A 20,914-nucleotide genomic window follows, 5' to 3' on the forward strand; every position below is an offset into this window, starting at 1 on the left:
TTAGGTATTTTTGTTTGAAAGCTAAGAATCTGGTGTTGCAATTTTCCCTGCACAAAAAGCCTGTATTTCCAGAAGAGCCCACTAAGAAAACATTCTTTCATTTTGGATCTCTTCAACTTCAGCTATAAAAATTGATGGATACTTCTGACAAAAAATGGCTCTAATTTGGGCAAAGTCTCAGCTGTCTGTAGTATGTATTATAAGAAAGGTGTTAAAATCAGATTGCCAATCTGCTCTAACCAGTGCAGCCAATAGTGTCAGCTTACAGCTGAAATTTGTTTTCTGTTCAAAAGGTGTTTAGTACTGTTAGCAGCATAAAAAGCATTGCTGAATTTATTTTTATTCAATCCAGTGATATTTTGTAACCTAAAAACCCACATGTGTTATCCAGTGAACTGACTGGCCATTTCAGGTATGGGCTGCTTTTGCAACACAGCCTTGAGGAATATCAAGAGTCATCTGAGTAAGAAAACTTAGTTATAGTTTAGTTAAAAGAGTTTATGTTCTAAAGTAATGTTCTAAAATACATGAAGAGATATATTCATTCTAAATGTTCTGAATCTTCTGTGCATTTATAAAAATTACTTTGATTAAATATCAGTGGATTTTTTTATTACAGCTTTTCCTCAAAAATCAATTTCCAAAAAATATTAGGCAGATGCATAATAATAATTTTTAAACACATGAGAGTTCACCCTGAATGTTACAATCCTGACACACACAGTGTAACAGTTGTGAAGCATAAAGTGAAACTATTAGTGAACCTGACATTTCCTTCCACTTTAAGTTACATTGCAAAGGTTAGTGGTTGGACTCAATAATCTCTGATGGCTTTTCCAACTTAAAAAATTATAAGATTGTATGGAATATAAATAAAAGTTACATTAAAATAGGGAATCATAATTTTATAGAAAAAGTGATAATTTTTGCTGACATATAAAATTAATTTTAAAAGTATAGGATTGTCTTCCACCTTGTGACATTCTGGGTTTTACAAAAGGCTGGGTGTATTTTTAATGTTTACACTGTTGTACAGCATTGTAAAAGTAACCAGTAGAACCTGAATGCTAGACAATAGGGCTTGTTATCCAGAGGGAAAATAGCTCTGCCAGTCTTTTCTGGCAAGGTGTCTTGGAGCCTTGATGTCACTTGCTACCAGAATCCAACAGTCAGAATGAAGATGAATTTTCCTCTTCTCCATGCTGAATTTCTGCTGAAGCAGAATGTTTTTCCTCTTGACAACATCCCATTTGGACATATATAGCTGTGGTATAGCACACTCTACTTATACAATCATTGTGATATTTAAAGCAGATCTTAAAGACCCAAAAATTACATTATAAGGATTATAATGATTTCCCATTCAAATTGCATGAATGTTCTCAACAATATTAGCACACATTCCAAATCTTGCCAAGTATGAACATGGAACAATGTTGGTGGCTAATGTCATCCATTTCTGGGACTCAGGTGTTAAAATAATCAATGGAATGTTGAGAATGCTCTACAGCCTAAATTAGCTCTACTTTGTTAATTGCCTCCTGCTCTTCACTGGAAAAAGCCATTGAGACTATAAAAAACCAAATTTTAGGGGAAAAAATGCTTGGATAAGTACTCTTGGGGACAAAGATCACTGAAGAGACAGTTTCTCCCTTTTTCTTGTAAAGAAGTTTAGAATTTAGAGAAAAAACTTTATCATCTGTATTCCCATGAAGAACCTCTTATGATCCAGCCAACTCTGCAATTAAAACATGACTTATATCAAAATTGGTCAACTACTAATAATCAGTAACGTGAACAGGTATTAAGAGAGTGCCACCAAGAGAATTTCTGCTTAAAGCAGAGCCATCTAATAAGGGCTTTTTTCCTTCTTCCCAGAGCAAAAATGGTTTCAATACTCTGGAGTGTATTAATTCTGCTCTATGAATCTTTTCTTTCCATAACGCATTGCTCCAGTTCTATGAATCCTGAATAGGAAGATTCAAGTTGTGAGTGGAAGAGGTAGAACTGAAACATGGCCCAGGCTGTGAAAAACACTGAAAACCCCTGACTTTGTAAATCAATATCAATCAATGCCCTGCAAAGTACATCATAAATCTGGATGTTCAAGAGAGCTAACCCTGAGGTAATACACCTTAAGTTTTAAAATATTTCACAACATTAGGATAATCTCAGGAGGCCTTTGATCCAATTTCATCCTTTGGGGGTGTTCCAACAATTAAGAGTTATTGGAATATATTGGTTTTCCAGATACGTCTCCTCTTCAAAACAGATTTTTAAAAAAGACTAGTGTGAATGTGTGACATGTTTTGAGTTAATAATCCTCTGCTGGGAGATAAAATTTAACCTGAAGGAATAGGTTTCGATCTAGCAGCAGAACATTTTATTTAGGCTTTGGACAATGGGATTTCTCTTAACTAGGCAAGATTTCTCCTTCAGCAAATATAGAAAACTCAGATATAGACATTCATGTTTTATAAGTTATTAATAATAAATGTTGAATTCTGGCAGACCCTCCAGTGCAAAGCACTCAGGACATGCTCATTGATTTAGCATTGCACAGGACTGTAGTTGCTCAACTGAACCAGTATGCAGCTACCATTATTTACCTGTACCTAGAGGAAACCCAGCCCATATCTATCAGGCAAGCATTCCAGTTTATGGGTACTGTTCCCAGCTGCCTTATTACCTGCTTTCTGCACAGATATAAGGCTTGATAGCACTCTAAGAAGTCACCAAAAAAATGCCATTTATATGCAACATCCATTCTGCTGATACTCATGTATGGTAGTATTCAGAGCTTGATATATGTAGATACCAATTCATTTCAGGGTTATAAGTGAAAGTTCATGTCACTCTAGGACTGGTGCATGGATCCATCAGTGAACCAAATGAGCTGCTTGGCAGTGAGGGTGAAACAGATGTTTCTTTTCTTAAAATAAGGACAAAAAGACTGGGAGAAGCCTTATGGTTCCAGGAGAAGTTTTTTTAGAAATCTTGGAAAATTTCTCTTGCCTTTCTGGGAGAGGAGAAGGCCATATTGGTGGAACCACAGCTAGTGGTCATTTGCTGTTCTTACTGCTGTGACACAAACCTAGCTCGGCAGCAGGGAATTGTAAGGCCACAGGAGCTGTGGGAGAGGACTGGCTCTTCAGGCACCAGGTACTGCTCAGTCATCTGCACTCTGCCTTCCCTGCCCAGGGCAAAGTGGGGAGAATATCTCCTCTGGCATCCTTGGCTACTGCCCATGAGCATAACTGGTCCTGACAGGGAGAGACAATTGGAAAACTGAGAACCTGCCTAAAAAGATTTTCATAAATGTAGTGAGCAACTAGAAATTACACTGTCTTTAGTGCACTGATGCCCTTCCTTGGGGACCTACCAGCAGGTCAGCCATAGGATAGCAAACTGTGTGAGATTAACAAGTATTTCTTTATGAAGATCTTCTTGAATTAAACTCAGCCTGGCCCCCAGAGATCAGTAACAGCTCTTCAAAATCCTCCTGAAAGGAACGACTGAGTCACTTTCACAATACAATATCAGATGTTATGCCTTAAAAGCAACAATAAACCAGTGTTTAATAGTGGTTTTGACATGGCTCACAACAAATGGCTTGTGAATGCATCTTTAAAAAACATTCTGGGGTGGGAATTGTGACAGAAGAGAGCATTTCTTTTGTGAAAGAAGAGTGTTTTTGTTTAATGCGGTTTTGAGTCCGTGTGACTTTGTGCTGTGTGTACACAGGAGAGTAATTTTCACTTTCTTCTCCATTCATGAGAGCTAAGGGAAGATTTGTTTCATGCCTGGAGGTCCAGACCTCCAGTTTCCCAGTGAGAAAGCACGTCTCTAACTGCTGTGCTTCCTTCCATGAGGAAGTGAATTCCTTTGTTGCAGAACCCTGCTGGCTGCTGCACTTCCTAAGGTGAAGTACCCGTCTTCAGAAATGTCACTGTGCAGCAGCATGTCACCTCTGAGTCATTCCAACACTGCAGCATTTGCCTTTGCTTTATGGTTTTATCCATGGTGATGGAAACACTTATTCCCGCAATAGCATATGGATTGAATTTTTTTTGAATGAATGAATGAATTATTGAATGAAAAGTTTTGCCTAACCATTAAAGAGTTTTGCCATTGATATTTATTTCTTAGTGTTTGTCTATGGAAGAACCATGTGGCAGACACGTCAGATCTGCCCATGCACCTCAGTTCCCAAAAAAATGTGTGTTAAATGTGACAAGGAAAAAAACTAAAAAACCAAAACCACTGGCGTATAACTTCTTTTGCTGGCCTTTTTACAGACTGACTTTTTACTGCTGTCACTAAGACTCTGGATGCTCACTGGAACCAAACCAAGCTTGCTGCTGGATTGAGGAAGGAAACAGAAGGCCAGGAAATTCAAATTGTTCTGTTGCCTCTCACCTTTGGACCTACAACTGATTTCTCTCCCCTGTACCTATGGATCAGAAGACAGTGTGTTGTAGTTTATAAAAATAACATTATGGTTAACACTAGTAGGCAGCTGCTGAAAGCACCTTGATCATGTTTGTAGGGAGGTGTTCAGGTTGCTGATATGGAGCATGTCTCAGCTTTGTGGCACCTGTGGATTAACCAGTGACAGCAATGTCAATTGTCCTGTAAGTCTGCAGGAGTCCAGCACCCATCCTGAGACTGTTCCCATCCCCAAATACACACACAGCCCCTTACTTGGTCCATTGGAGACCGCTTGCAGCACACAATTTTAGAATTTACTTTTATGGCGCAGATTGTATCCAATGAAAATTGTACAATTTAGATAAATGTTTCCCAGTGTTTTAGCCACAACGTCGATTTTTCAGCATTTTTACTAGTTGGCACTAATACCACTTACAATTGCAAATTACTATTGAAATAACAATCTCATTATCAAATGAAAAACATCAAAGTACATGTAAGTGATTAAAGTGGGAATCTCAGGAACACGTGCTCAGCTCAGTGAAGATAATCCTATTTCGGTTAATCTTGATTACAAAGGATTCTTTCGTTACTTGGGTGTGAATCTGCTCATGGTGCAGAAATGACTAATGGAACAGTAGGGGCTTCTTGCACACAACGGGTGTCCTCGGACGCGCCCCCTTTCCCTGCCGTGACCCGAGCGCCGGAGATGGGGCGAGACGCCAACACTGCGCCGGGGACACCGACACTGACACCGCCCTCGGCAGCGCCGCCCTCACGGTGACACGGTACCACTCTCACGGTACCACCCTCACGGTGAAAAGGTGACACTCTCACGCTGACAGTCTCACGGTGCCACAGTGACACCCTGACGGTGCCGCCCTCACGGCCGAACCACGCCCCCGCGGGCGGCGGGCGCACTGGCGCACTGCGGCTGCGCGAGGAAGCAGCGCGCATACCCCACGCCTCCCGCCGCCGCCAATGGCGCCCACACAAAGTGACCTTGGCCGCGCTCCGCCCCTTCCGCCGCCCGGCCCCGCCGCGCCTGCGCACAGCCGGCCCAGCCCTCCCGCCCGTCGGCCCGAGCGCGGCACCGCAGCGGTGAGAGCCCCGCCACTCCCGCCATCCGCGCCCATCGCCGCCCCCGCCCGCCGCACTCTCACCCTCTCCCTCTCTCCGCAGAGACGCCGGATCCTGAGCCCCGGGACGCCGCCAGCTAAGATGTTCGCCTGCGCCAAGCTCGCCACCTCGCCCTCCCTGGTGAGTGGGGGTGCGCGGGGGGCGCCTGCGCTTCGTCACCGGCCCCGTCCGTGTCGGCGGCGGGGTCGGTGCCGGCGGCGGGGCGATCGCGGGTCGGGCGGGCCTCCGAGCCCCGCGGCAGCGGCGTGGGACGGGCCCGTGCCGAGCGCTGCCCGCCCGAGAGCGAAGGAGTGGGGGCGGGGGTCGGGCAGACTGCGGCAGGGCCGCGTTCTCCTTCCTGCCTCCTTGGCGCGGCCGGGGCCCGCTGCCAGGGCGAGCGGGGGCCCAAGGAGGGGGAGGTCAGCGCCGCCAGCAGCTCCCGGGCCTGCTGCGCTCCGAGCCTCGCTGTAGGTCAAACTCCAGCCTGTTGCTTGTCCTGGGCAAGGCCGCAGTTCTTTGTCCTTGCGGAGATAAAAGACTGTCCTGCATGAAAATGCCCTCTCTGGCCTGCAGAAGGTCTCATTGTGCATGGTCCAGGCCCAGGTTTTCCCTGCAGGAAGAGCTTTGTGCAAGAGCCGATATGACCTTAGACTGCTGGGAGCCCAAGGACACATGCAGGCCTCTTGTGAAAAACGATTCATTCATTTGTGCCTCGCTAAATTTAAAAGTCTGGGTTACATCTGTGCATTTAGCAGCTTCGAAAATCATTTTGATGGCTTTTATTTGTTCATTTTGAAATGTGTTTCACTGCTTCATGGTCGGTCGGGATTTTTTGTGGCTGTTTTGCTCCATTTTGTGTCAGCATAATGCATGTATATGTTCACTCAATGGTGTGGCTATTTGCTATATATCTTCTGAAAACGGCGCTGTCAGATTGCATGGCAGCGCTTGCTTCCGTATCGTTTATTGTGTATGCAGCTGTTCAGAGATTGCTGTCTTTCAAGGAAGACAAATGGCTTAGTAGCTAATAGTCTTACTGCCTTACAGGCTATTGTATGGAACAGCTGTGATCAAATGTTTCATTTTTTTTATAGTTTTTTTCCTCCTCTTACAGATCCGTGCTGGATCAAGAGTCTTGTACAGACCAATTTCGGCATCTGTGTTGTCTAGGCCAGAGGTCAAGAATGGAGAGGTACCTTATAAACAAAATTCTGTATCTTCCTAAATTACCTGGTGAGCCTAAATGTCCTCAACCTAGAGTTCACTTGTACTAACTCAATACCTATAGTGTGAAACTTGCTTTAAGTCAAACACCTAATAATACTTGTTGCTGTCTTGCTCTTTTTCCTGAGAAGTCTTTCACCTTTAAAGTTGATACTTTCAGGTGGAACAGGTAACATTCTGAAATTTATGACTTAACAGTCTCATCACTCTGAATAATAAGTAGACAATGGATCTAATACAACTTTTAAAACTGCATAATAACGCTATCACATGGTCTTTTGTCTGAATATAATGTTTATTTATGTTTTGTTTTCTTAGGGCAAGTCAACAGTTATCGGGGCCCAAAATACTATCTCCCAACTAGCACTTAGGGAATTCCAGACTAGTGCTATCAGCAGGGACATTGACACTGCTGCCAAATTCATTGGTGCTGGTGCAGCCACAGTAGGTGTGGCTGGTTCTGGTGCTGGAATTGGAACAGTCTTCGGTAGTCTAATCATTGGTTATGCCAGGTAATCAATCTCTCTCTCTTAAAAAGTATTTAATTGTATGCAGATGTATCTTGAGACAGCTGAACTGTAGAAAATATAATGGCAGTGTAATAAATTCTGTTAATGATTACTGTTACTGATACACATGGCTGAAGAGAATCTTATGAAACTGTACCATATCCATCAGGATGGCTCTGTTGTTAAATTCAGAACTTTGTACGCTCTTCCTGGAGGAGAGCCATGAAAGAAATTGCATCATTAGACTTGGTTGGTCTTTTGGTCCCTGAAGTCCAGTGTTTAAGCATTCAGTTCCAGAACTGAAATAAAAATCCAGCCTGTATTTTTCCCCATGTAAGAGGAAAAGTCCTAAATAGTCTTCATACTCAGAATCGTTTAGGTAGGAATGGATGTTTTTGAACACATTTAGCTTTGCATCTCAGAATATGCAGTTATTTTAGCAAATTAGTTCCTTCTAGAAATCTGAAGGGGGCAAGGGTGAGGATTTTGTAGTAGGGATGAACTTTCAGGTAATTTTACAACATTCCTGTAATAGAAGTAGTTCACATGACATCATGGAAGAGCAGAACTGATACAGGCATAAAAGAAGTCTCATGTTCTTCACTACTTTTTCAACCAGTTAAGTCTTAACTTCTTGGTAAAGATTTTTAAGCCTTTTTGAAGACAAGGAAGCTCACTTTCCACTTCAAGAAACAAGTGTTTCCAGTACAAAATTCTTATATCAAGTTTTGAATTTGGCATGAACATGTCAATAAGCAGTGGTAGAGCATTGCTTCATAGATTTATATTGGAGATTTTCTCCTCTCACTTCTTGAAGGCATACTCATTGCATTTTTGCAACAAACTGCTTCAACTTTTTTTGTTGTTTTTTTCCTACTCTTAAGTGGTTTCAGTTCCTGAATTTGCCTTGAGAGCTGGTTAAAACATGATACACATGAAATTCCTTGGGAGTGTGGTTCTCATGTCACAGATGTGAAATAAATTTCTAAATTAGACCTGAGTCTCGTCTTAATTGCCAGCTAATTTGTCTTCAGTGAGATCCTTGCAAAAAATTGCTTGGATTTATTGGATTTTCCCATTTCAGAATCTGTTGCAAGGAACTATGAGGTTAAACTGCATGAAAAACATCTTAATTGTAAGGATAAAAAAGACTTACGCCTTCTCTTTCTTTTAGAAATCCTTCTCTGAAGCAGCAGCTGTTCTCATATGCTATCCTGGGATTCGCCCTGTCTGAAGCTATGGGTCTCTTCTGTCTGATGGTTGCTTTCTTGATCCTATTTGCCATGTGAATGGAGATCTGCCTGTAATATTGGCATTGGAATGTAACTGCATTTTACGGGACTCCCAAAATGTTGGTGTCATGGAAATTAATGCTATTTCCAAAGTCATTTCATTAAAGATAACAACTTTAACTGTCAACTTGTTGCCTTCATTTATTGTCTTTCTCACTCTAGGGTATCTGGAAGATGACATTTTGTAATTCAGTCTCCACGGATTGCTCCTGATAATGACATATGCATAGCACTCTTCCAGTCAAACATTTCATTTATTAAAATTAACGTGGCATATACTTAAAAGATCAAAGGATGCAGAGATTAAGTCTGTATTGCTGGCCTTGTTCCTTCACTTGTGTTTTTGTTTTTTCTTAAGCTAGCTGACACACCTTCTGGCACCTCTTGATAGAAGGAGCCAAACAGAAATCCATGAAGGTGATAGGACACTTCGTATCAGTTTTCATGTACACCAGATATTTTGATTACCATGGCAGGCTTTCCACATGGATCTGACCAGTATCTCCATTGAGCTAAATATACAACTGCTTTAGTGCAGTCCAAGGCATTTAGTTGTGATACATGGACATTATATTTCATTTAGTTACTGCAATTTTGGCATCAACTAATTCAAAGAGAGCTTCCAGCTTTCCAGTTTTGTAGTCAACCTTGCATTATCTCACACATTCTTTGAAGAGCATTAGGATTAAAGCATTTTGGTTAAAAAAAATAGCTGCAGTATCTACCTGTGCTTCTCTTGTACCAGTCTAAATGGATTTATGGTGTCATCCATACTTGGAGGAAAGCACTGAGTGCTACTGTACTTACCTGGTGGGGGGCTTGATAGCATCTCAAACCTTATCCAGAATACTAAATAATCTGATATATAACAAAAAATAAAGCTGAACTTTATAAGAATGCAAGCCAAGCTTGTTAAATGTTTTTGTCATCTTGCTGCTAAGTAATTACTGAATTCAATATAAGAATTTTTATTGGAGGAAATGCAGAAATGATTAATAACTAAAATAAGTGTAAGGTGTAGGTAAGATTTTGTTTTAATCTGAATTAAAAAGTACCAAGTAGGTATTCAAAGAAATACAGTTTAGTGGACTTTAGACCACTTTAGTTTATGGTGGACTTTGCAGTGTTAACAGTTGGACTTAATGATCTTAAAGGTCTAAAACACCTTTCCTTAAAGGTGTTTCCCAACCTAAATGATTGTAGAATTTGTGTAGCAAAATTCTGGAACCTAGCACAAGAAATAACTTGCCCCACACGTTCTTAGTAGAAAACAGTAATTGCAATACAGAGACTGTTCTTTTATATATGTGAATTTCAGAAGTGTAGAATAGGAAGCAAATTAGTAGCTTTAGAACAATATTAGTAGTGTCTTACATGAGTAGATCAGGAAGTGGGGATTTTGAGGAGTGAGAGGGGGTAGGAGGTGAAGCATATTGCAGGTATCTTCCATGTGGTCTATGCTCATGCAGTGCTGATTTTAGGGACCTGCTATTACCCATTCTTGGAAGCCACTGATTTGCAAAGCTGACAGTGCATTTGTCCTGGCTGAAAGGTATTCTGGACTCTACATTTCACCTCTGTATTGCTGTCATGGTAGGTGGTGAACTTTTTTCTGTTCTTTCAGTACAGCAGTGATCTCTACAGGTATCTGAGGTGGCAGTCTATTTCCTAAAATCATGGACAGTCCAGAGGACTTAGTTTATCCAAGCTTCAGCTATCACTGAGATTTGGCCAAACAGGCCTCTTCAGATTTGACCTGGTCAAGTCCAGCTCCAACTCTGCTAACTCAGCTGAGGAATTTTTTTGCATATAAAATATTTCTGCTGAGTTGTAATGGTGTTTGGTGGAGATAGAAGACCTGGCTGAATTACTGCTTTGCAACTTCACTAAGAAAGGCACCTGAGTCACCGTGAGTTGTTTGAATCAGGTTCGAATAACAAGTTTTGGATTTACATCCCATCTTTTACCACCCTTTCAACATGAACCCTTTTTCTTGGGATCTGCCTGAAAGGCAGTGGACATCTTGGTGATTCTAAATGTGGATGTGAAGGTTGTTTTAGCAGTAGTATCTCCCCAAGCTTTTTGCCTTTTAAGTCACTCTTAGACTGGTGAGCATAGGCCAAACTCAGGCAGAGTGGCTGTTCAGCTGCACCAGTGGGGACAGAATCTGATCTGGGTTGTGCAGATAAAGATTAATTGAGGACTTTCAAAACAAGGCAACAAACCTTCACACAGAGGATTATCCTCCTTAGGGACAATAAGGGGCTTAGAGTTAGTCAGTGATGGGCAGATACTGACAGGTGAACTATTACAGGGCACATGGAATCCCTTCCCAACAGAGCTCCGTTGGTCAACTTGAGTGTCTGACAGGGAGTACCCTCAGTTTGCCCAAAATGCTCACAAAAGTAACAATTATAAATGTGTAAAAGACTTTTTTTCTTACAAAAAGCCCCAACCCAGTCTCTTTGCCTTAATAGGGCAACAAAACTGAGATTTCTAGATCTTCCTGTAAGAGCTTCCATCAAGAAATCTTCTGTTACTGTAGGCTTTACTTCCCCAAAATCTTTTTCAGTTTCTTCTGACGTGGACTGTGCTGAACTCAGAGATGGTCAGCTCATGAAAATTTGTCTTGTAGGTTCTCCAGATTGAAAGACTGTTCATGTTTCATTGTTGGAGATAACACTAGCTAAAGCCAGCTAAACCTCTGAAATATCCATGTTATTCTAATGGAAAATGAAGGAAGCATTAAAGTTACCAATTATACTCTTAAGTTATGGCTGCAGGTAAAAGTGATTCATCCCATGCTGCAGGTAAAATTGAACATCCTGCTTATGTTTTTTTCCCTTTTCCTGCTTTCCTTTTCTTTGATTTTTACATCAATTTCACACTGATGCTGCTATGTAATGGTGAAGCTAAACCATCAAAAAATAGTTGTTTCCAATACAGGTCTCCGTTGCTCTCTGAAGAAAGATCTCTATTCCTCTCTTCTGCATGTACAATTGAGTTCTTGCAACGTGCTACTTTAAAGAATAATTCCACCTTTAAGTAAAGGGTGTACTTTAATGCAGTGCTTTCTATCCTGCCATATCTTAAAGAACTTCGCAGAAGTGCTGTACAGTGTCCACCAAAACCATACACAAGAAGTGAAATGAAACATACCCTACTGTCTTGTGCAAGTTCAGAGAAACTCAGCCAAAATGTATTTTGCTGGAACTGATACTTTTTTAGAAGTACTTTTTTGTTATGGCCTTGCACTCTCAGATCAGTCTCAGAACAAGATCAAATGACGCACATGCACAGAATTAAGGCTTCATGTGTGATTCAGAGTACACACTAGCTAAACTGTGTTGCCATATAGGCTTATGCTACTTTTTTAAGGAAACCAAAATTCTTTTAGTTCCTCCTGTGTAAAATATAGGCTTTTGCCATTATTATACAGTGCTGCGGCATTTTTGATACATTAACCAAGGTGAGTGTTTACCACAGCCATGGCTTCAGGCACATGAGAGCGGGTGTGTTGAGAGATGGGGAATCTCGGCAGTCCAGGGCTTTGGAGCGCTGATTGTTCCAAAAGTTGTATGTGACAGGCGCATGAAGCCTTGCCGCTGAGCGAGGCCTTGCAGTGCTTTATTCACTACGTGCTGCCTGCAGTCCTCAGCTGCCGGCCCTCCTGCACACCCCGCCGCAGAGAACGGGCACCTCATGCGGAGCTCCCCTCGGCCACGGCGGCAGCGGTACCGCCCCACCACGGGAGCGGTGCCCGCCGTGCCGCGGCGCAATCCGGCCATCGCTTGGCCCTGCAATGGCTGGGCCCGGCCTGGCAGTGCCTGTGCCCGGCCGGCCATGCCTCCGCCCCGCCATGTCCGGGCCCGGCCGGGGTCGCTGTGGGCACCGGGACCGGCCCCGCCCCCGCGCCGCGTGACCGCCCCGCCTCGCGGAGGTGTCAGCGCGGTTCTCGCGAGAGGTGACGGAAGCCCGCGCGGGACCCGGCCTTTAATGTGCGGTCCGGCGGCGTTGCGGGTGAGTTTGTAAACACGGCCCGGCCCGGCTCGGCCCGGCGCGGCAGCTCCTCCTCCCTCCGCGCTGCGGCGGCGCCGGCCGGGCGGGGGCAGCGGGGCGGGAGCGGCGCGGCGCGGCGCGGCGTGGGCGGGGGATGCCCGGGAGGCAGTAACATGGCGCCGCCGCTCCTCTCCGCGGCAGCCCCCTCCCCCAGCGCGGCCTGCGGCTCCCGCCGCCCCTAGAGTGGGGCGGGGCGGCCCGGCCGGCGCCGCGGACACCGGCACCCGCCCGGAGGTAGGGCCTGGCGGGCGGCCCGGGGCGCGGGGCGGCGAGGCGGGTCGGTGGGTGGGTGACGGGGGCTGCGGCGCGTCCGGGAGCGGTGCCCCGCGGGGGCATCGCCGGCAGCCGCCCCGGGCCCGGCCCGCGGCGTGGAGGGCGGGAGGAGCGGGCAACCGGGCCTCGCCTTGCCGCGTCCCTCCGCTCCGGGGAGGCCCCGGCTGCATCCATCCTCGGCTCTGGAGGAGAACTTGCTCCGTGCCGGTGCCGGGAAGGGTGCGGGTGTGGGGGATGCCGGGCGGGGGGTGAGAACAGCTCCTCGGCACCAGGTGCCGGCCTGCCTGCTGTGTGGCCATGGAGCTGAACCTCCTGGAGCTGCTGCCTCGTTGACTTTGCCTGTTATTGTGCGTAATGCCTCTCGAGTTGTCAAATAAAAAGTCTCTGCGGCTTTCACGTGAAAAAACATGTCACAGACCCTCGATTAGCGATAGCTGCTCGGTGTTTAAGGCACAAATGTTTTATGTCAAGATGTAACGTCATGTTAGGACTTAGGGGAAATGTGTGCTGCCATGTTGCTTCTGCAGTCTTACTCATTCTCCAGCGGTTTTGCATCCCTGTTTTTGGAGGGAGATCCATTAGTGTGTTTATGTGCCCATTCTTACACTTTATGTGCCTCACTTGCTTTTTGTCCTGTTGCTTTCTCCCAGAGGTGTTTATCTTCCAGTAGTGATACTGTCACCTGTTTTCTTGTGCTGAAATGAGGAATTTGAATAATCTGAACACTCTGAATCATCCCCTACTTTCCAAACAGCGACCACAAACATGGCTGAAATGTGTTTTATTTGCCACCTTTTAAAACAGTGGTTTTGTTTTCTCTTTGACATTATTCTACTCATGGCAGCGAATGTCACATCTGCACTTCTTGCTGAGCATAAAGCTGGGTAAGAGGTAATAAAAACACATGTTCTGAAGTTTGGGTCATAAGACTGCTAGGTCTGGTTAGATGTTAAATTCAGCACGAGCTGATAGGATCAGAGCAGCCCTTGTGGTTCTGCTCTTCTCAGGTGTTCCAGGTGGAATTTCTTTAGCCATCCAGTGAAACAGGTTGCTGCCTGTTAATGAACTTCATTTCGGAGGGACAAACTGTAGTCCAGTTTGGCATTCACTTGTTTATAATTATGCAATCCAGAATCAAAATTGTCAAGCTGTCTTGTTAAAAAACTAAACAATAATTTTGTCAGGGACTGCTTGTTATATAATGCCTCAAAAGAATTGTCAAATAATGAGACCTTAATGTGTACATGGAGTGAAGCAGCTCTTTTAAAAATCCATTGGGATTTTATGTTTCAATACTGACATTGTATGCTAATGCTGAATCAAGTAGTTGAGCTTTTGATCTTCTTTACAATCTAGTTGATATTTCTACCCTGATTTGAATTCTAGAGACAGGAATATGTTTGGTAGGTCTTTTTCCAGAAACTTCTAGGCTATGCAGCATCTAATATAAGATACTTTCAGATCTTAAATTTCATTTCATACATACTTTAATTAATAATCTTGCTTTCCATGCTGCTTTCCTTTTGTGACCACGTTGAACAGCATGAACTGTGATATTATTTTCATTCCTGTTTCATTAAATTTTGAATGGGCCTAGTGCTAAAAATTCCTTTTCTGTCATCAGCTTTTTTTTCTTCTACTCTTAATTAACTTAAACTTACAAATGTACATTTTTACCTCCATGAAGGTTTCCTTACTTGAAGTTATTTATAGTATCAGCATTCTTAATGGATTCTTGACATAGACTTGAGTACCTGTATAAAAATTATGCATTTTCTATTTTCAAAGGAGCAAATGTGATTCAATATTCTTAACTCTTATTTTAATATTGAACAGATTTCAGGCTACCATTGTTCTGCATAATTGAACTGTATTTGTTTAACATATAATACGCACTCTAAGGAGGCTTTGGATGCAGTTAGTTACAAAAATATTAGTCAATATTTAATAATTATGCAATCAATGTGGTTTTTTTCACATTTATGATGTACTGTTTTCAGCTTTGTTCAGTGTCAGCTTCAGTTCAGCCTGAGAACTTTTCCATTAGATTCACTTCAGATAAGAGCTTTGCTTAAGCAAGGCATTCCAAGCCATATATTATGTTTCCTTCCTAGGTAAATCCAGTGGTCATTTATGTAAATGCTTACAGAAAAGAAAAAGATCATTCTGTGTTAATGAGCAAGAGGAATCCTGTAGTGAGATATTTGATATATTTAAAGATTTTTACAGTTAAATTCTCAATTAATTAATTTAATTTTAGACTTTGGGGATGCAATCTAAGAAAATGTGAAAAGCAAGTAACTTTTTGGTAAGCTTGGTTTTTAAGTTTTGTTGAAACAAGTGTAGAAAAGTGAGGTTGGATCTCTAATGTTTGTTAGGTTGAAGATGTTCAAACTTAGATAAATGAACGGGGGAAAGCAAGGCCCAGTATCTCTGTAAGCAAATTGTGAGAAGATGGGAGGAATATGAACCCCTCCATGTTTCTTTTATGAGGTTCATTGACCTTTTGCTTATCTACAAGTTCTGTATTCACACAGCCTGAATTTTTAGTAAGTTAAAGAAAGGTCAGGGGTGTCTCTGAAGAATGCTTAAGCCAGAGAGTTGAATTAGAAGCCACCATGTTCAGCCAGCAGGAGATGTTAAGCCTAAGGACCTTTCTTTATGCCATTAGTGCTCTCTGTTTGCCAGAAATGGATCTTCTTGTGGAGGAAGCTACTCGTGCAGCTGCAGGAGTTAAATTGCTTTGTTCCTGTATTTGTGATTGTCTGTCCTACTGGCTGTCATGTTCTTATTGGAAATTAAGTCAATCATCCTTTCTTTTGTCTTGAAGCCAATGTTCTTTTCTTCTTGATCAGATGTGTTGTCCTTTATAGAATTTAACCAGGTGGTGGAAGGTATGGAATTAACTCTAGACATCAGATATTAGCAGTTAACTAATAATATCAGCAAAAAGTGCCTAACATTTGACTTTTTAAAAGAAAAAAATTGAACCATGTGCTAGCAGTGTAATATGAGGAGGGAGCTCCTGTTTTTCTGTTTGCCAGCCATTGGTAGGTATGAACTTTAAATATTCTGAACTAGGGTTTTGTCATGGTTTGAGCCTGGCACAGAGCCAGTGCCCCCCATGAAAATGCCTTCACCCTGGTATCTGCTGTGAGATGTGACCAGGAATAAGCAAAACAGGCTCCAACTTAAACATAAAGAACACTTTATTACCTAAACTACAGGAAAATAGGGAAAGACCATAAGGAAAAGAAAAAAAAATTGAAAACCTTACAAAAAAAACTTTCCCCCTCCCCACTACCTGACTTTCCCAATCGGATACATTCTCCCAAAACACCAACTGCCCAGCCTTGGCCCCACACTTTAGTATACTCAAACTGCAGTTCATGAAGAGGAAAGGAGTCCTTCTTGTTCCATAGGCTTCCCCTGGAAACACACTGAAACCTCGTGTGCTTCCCTGTCACTTCGGCACCGCCCGGAAAAAAGTCCTTTTGCCGCTTGTGACATCTTCCTTCCATGCCCAGTGCTCTCACCACTGACGCATGGCCAGAGCTGCTTTTAGGGTTGTCTTTCAAGGATGCCTTGTCTCACTCCAAAAAGGCACAGTCTCTGCTTTTGGGACATCTGTCCCCCCCATATTTTTCCAACCCCCTGGGGCCGGGGGGTCCTCACAAAGAACCCTCCTGGTTTTGAGCCACTGCTTCCCCCTAAATGCAGTCTGTGTCACAGGAACAACTGAGTCCATGGCCACAAGAAAAGTCCAGCCAAAAGGCCACTCCAAATCATCTCTCCCCATTCAATCATCTCCACGTTCTTCGGGCCAGGTCCTTGTCTCATCTCATCTCTTATCTCCCTTCTTATTCAGCTTCGAGGAGGATTAGCATTTTTGCAAGGCCCCAATCATGAAAGAAAGGGTTAAAACTTTCAGTCTCTGTCTGTCCCGGGACGATGATACTCCCACACGTGCTGCTGCTCCGCCGGCCAGGCTGCACTCTTTCCCCCCCTTTCTCCTCCCGGGCTGGCTGCTATCACATTCAGACGCCGGCTCTCCTCTCTCTCCCTCCGGGGGGGGATGACTGCCCGATGTCTCTTGGGGCTCCTCCACCCTTCCATCCTTGAGAGCTTTCTCATCCCCATCTCTGTCCAGGCCCCGGGCCTACCGCATGGCTGCCCCTCCCCCGCCCAGCAGCAAGGCTGGACAGGGGAGGGTGATCTGACCTCTTCGAAGCGACGTCCCAAGAGAGAGTGCCAAGGCCAGTGCCCTGCTTTGTAACCCCTGTGTATTCCCGGAGGTGTGTCCAAACCCCACTGGCTACACCAGGTGCCAGTCTCAAACCCAAAACCTTCATTGGTTTGACCACAGCTTCCCAGAATTCCCACTCCTTCCTGGTCAAACCACCACAGGTTTATAGTTTTCTTGCAGAATGTACAAGGTTACTTTCTGCGAATCCCACTTTCATTATGAGTAGGAATGTTTTAAATTTTTAGGTTGTATCTCCTCCATTTCCTTCATTTTCCAGTTTTATTTTTTAGGACTGTCATATTTGACAGTATTGCACAAAATACAGACAGATCACTTCTGGAAGTGCCATGAAATGGTCCAGTATTGATTACACTGATTTTGCTTCTCCTCTTCTTCTTTTGCTTTATAGGAAACAGAAAATATAGCTCCAGTCCCTCTAGGTAAGTTCCTTTTAAAATACAAATTACTTTTTTCCAAATTTATGTCCCTCCTTAAGTGGTGTATTCTGCCTACTAACTTCTGATTTTTACTGAAATCACAACTTGCAAATCTGCGTGTGTAGAAAATTGTGGAAATAAAGATAGACTCTTTAAATGTGGGAAGTGATTAAAATTTATGATATGAATGCTGTATGTAAGTGTTGAAAGTAAAAAGACGCCATGTTCATTTTGATTTTTGTTATTGTTTGCTTGGTTGCATGAAAAAGCCATCTCTTAATTGTGAGGTGTTTAAATTTAGACAATAAAAATATCTACCTCCTCCTCATCTGTGGACATCTTGGAAGGAGCTAAGCAAACACTAAATTCAACTCTCCAGGTAACCATTAGGAGAACATTATTCTTTACTGTGGCAAATATGTCCCATTCACTTTACCTTGAATAAGTATGTACTCTTAAGTAAAGCTCTTAAGAGTTGATAAAAGTTTAAAATTTTGACCTGGTTCTTTTATGCTTCAGTTTGCTATTATAAAATGAAGCTTTAAAGTAAAGTCTTACCATACCTAAAGTAGTTACACACTATGATGACTTCAACAGATGAGTTTAGTAAGAGTTAATAATTCTGTATACAGAAGGCTTCTGTAAGGCTTTGTATCTTGCAGTAAAAGGGGGCACAGTCCCAGATGCAATGTGATGAATAAAAGGAAATGTTGACTAGACATGGCAGCTCTTGAGGAAGTGCAAACATCCGTAGGAAAAGGCATCAGTGGTGCTGTAACACAAGCACTCTGTAGCTGGTGTACTGCTGTAATTCTGCCTTGTCTCAGTGGCCTGGTACAGTTTCTGTCCGTCTCTCACCTTTTTCAAAGCACAGTGCACAGATGTTTCATGGGCTGGAGCCACGTGCAGGTGGTCAGTGTAGCTGCTGGGCTTGGGTGTGCTTCCCACGTAGCAGCAGGAGGTAAATCAGCCGCTGCTGTAGCTGCAGACTGACAGCTTGTCCTCTGTGCAGTTCAGGAGGGTGACACGCTTGTGAAAATATGCATCTCTTCTTGCATGTTGGCCAGAAGAAGAGTGCTGTCCTTCAAAAGTTTCGCAGTTTTTGTTTGTTTGTGGGGTTATGTGTGTTCATAGCTGTCTTTTCTGTGCTCAGTTCTGGCACTTTTTCTCTGTGCTGTTTGTGTCAGCCCTGATGTTACAGGAGGGCAGCCTCTGTATTGCTACAGTGCTTAAAATAATGAATCCCAGGGTAGGAGTGCACAGCCTGTGAGCAGCTCTGTGCATGGACGTCTTTTCACACACACCTTGCTTTCTACAGGTAAAGCAGAGGCTTTAGCTGCAAGTCTGCTGAGTCTTTAGTAGGTACATGTGAAGAATTACTTTTCTCAGCAAATTTGAAGAAGTTTTTGCAAGGATTATTGATACATAGACATTTTTAACAGCTGCTTAAGTGTTCAGTAGAAAAATGTTGAAACAAAGTGTCAGTTGCATTTTCCATACTCCTGTATGTAGGCAATTAAGAGAAATCAGAAAAATCTTTACCACTTAAATAAGCCAACAAAACATGGCTTAAGTCAGTGTAGGCTTCTATTCTTTATAAGATTGTCTTCTGAAAGGTTTTGGAAGCAAGCCTCAGACTATGTAGTAATAGTTTCCACCAAGTGTACCCAAGGTGTTTAATTAAAATCTTATGGAAATATGCAGATAATTGTTGAAGCTATTTTTGTAGCACATTTAGATACATATTAATGTGACATTTTATGGAGACATTTTTATTTTTAAAATAAGCATATTGCCTTAAGTATTGGTGAATTATTTGGAAATTCATTTTATTTCTCCTTATTAGATATATTTTAAAGATGGATATATACTTATTTATATAGTTTACTGTACTGTTTGCATTCCAAACATCATTAAAGAGGCTTGCTACATTTTAAATAAGCATGATGTGAGTGTATTTTACTTCTGTATTAAAAGTTCAGAGCAAACACCAAAAAAGTGAGGTTATTAGTGTGGTTTTAGTACTGAAGTTGATTATATGACTTACTGTAAAGATTATTTCAAGTTTTTTTTGTGTTTAGCTCTGATGCTGTTACAGTGTGACTGGAATTCTACATATGGATTTCTTTATGCTACTGAAAGGAATGTGGAATTTGAAGCTTACAGAAGCAAGTTGTGGTTCAGTGGACTGTAGTAAGAATCATTTCACTGAATGTTCATTTTTATCTGAAGAGATGAGTTAAGGCTGGGGTTTCACATTCATATTGGATTCCTGCAGGAACTCTCTTTTTTTCTCTGGGACAAGGTGTTAGCTGTTGCCTAGGTAACAGTCCAGGGTGACTCTAATTCCCCTCTAGGGACAGGGTTATCACTTCATGTATTACATTTCTCATTTGGCTGGGTGAGTAACATTTTTTGTCAAAAAGGCATCTAAGTTGCTATTTTGATTTTCAGGGGAAAGGTATTTTCTGAATTATTCTTTCTTACTGTGATATTCTCACTTTGAGCAGTCAGTCTACAACAGAGAGAGACTCCTTTGAAATTAGAGTGGCAATTACCAACATTTTTTCCTGAAAATTTGCCTTGTCTGTGTTAGTTTTGTTATGCCAGTCAGGCAACATGTACTCCAGAAGGAAAAGAGGCTGCAAAGGATGGGGTTTGTTTGTATTTTGTAGCAGCAACAGGTTTTTGACCTTGCAGGGTCTTCTAAAGGTGTGAGAACATTACCCAAGTTTGGATTGTCCATTGCAATTTTTCACCTCTGTTCCTTGCTATGATGTCTTGATGGTATGTTTTAAATTTCAGAGTTAATTTGGATTGCACAGAATTTTATCCAGTCAAATTTTGAATTTCTGCAAGGCTGAGATTCCACAGCCCTGCTTGACAGCCTGTTCCACTGTTGTGGGATTTTTTTTTTTTTAATGCTGTATTTTCCTCATCCTCTACACTTGCTCCTAACTTTCTTGGTGTGTCTCATGAATGTTGCATCTCAGTCCTTTTGTTATACTCTGCCTAAAGTCTGGATCTGACTTTTCTATATCAATAATTAGATAGTTTATGACAGCAAGCAGATCCTCCTGCTCCATTCTGAACAAACTTTGCTTCCTCTTGTTATGTAATAGTCCAGCCTCCTAACTGTTCTGATGGGGCCCCAGATGTTTTCTCTCCAGATCATCAGCTGTCTGGATATGGCACTTCAGCTGCAGAGTGCCAGATAAAGGACAGTAATCACTTCCCTTCCTCTCATTGCTGTGCCTTTGTTAGTTCATCCCAGTGGCCTCTTGTCTTTCAGTGCTACAAGTGACACGATGCTGTATTGTGCTG

The 20,914-nt window shown here is 42.7% G+C and overlaps 2 protein-coding genes across 8 annotated transcripts in view; both read left to right on the forward strand.

The window, feature by feature from the left end:
• The first annotated feature begins 5,374 nt into the window (after positions 1 to 5,374).
• Positions 5,375 to 8,702, forward strand: ATP5MC3 (ATP synthase membrane subunit c locus 3). The gene is made up of 5 exons (XM_074548457.1): positions 5,375 to 5,532; positions 5,614 to 5,691; positions 6,665 to 6,742; positions 7,093 to 7,286; positions 8,458 to 8,702. The coding sequence occupies exons 1-5, from the start codon at positions 5,413 to 5,415 to the stop codon at positions 8,570 to 8,572; spliced, it is 585 nt and encodes a 194-aa protein (XP_074404558.1). The 5' UTR covers positions 5,375 to 5,412; the 3' UTR covers positions 8,573 to 8,702.
• A 3,766-nt stretch (positions 8,703 to 12,468) lies between these two features.
• The window catches only part of ATF2 (activating transcription factor 2), a 49,972-nt gene continuing 41,526 nt past the window's right edge, over positions 12,469 to 20,914 (forward strand). For 3 of the 7 annotated variants that reach the window (XM_074548453.1, XM_014265075.3, XM_005484084.3), the window contains exons 1-2: positions 12,730 to 12,868; positions 17,563 to 17,593. The gene's annotated coding sequence lies outside the window, so the exon portion shown is untranslated. Of the gene's footprint in view, positions 12,596 to 12,729; positions 12,869 to 17,562; positions 17,594 to 20,914 lie in introns of those variants that run through there. The other 4 variants (XM_005484083.4, XM_026791599.2, XM_074548454.1 and 1 more) reach the window with 2 other exon arrangements.

This window comes from Zonotrichia albicollis, chromosome 10, assembly GCF_047830755.1.
Source record: "Zonotrichia albicollis isolate bZonAlb1 chromosome 10, bZonAlb1.hap1, whole genome shotgun sequence".
Classification (NCBI taxonomy): domain Eukaryota; kingdom Metazoa; phylum Chordata; class Aves; order Passeriformes; family Passerellidae; genus Zonotrichia; species Zonotrichia albicollis.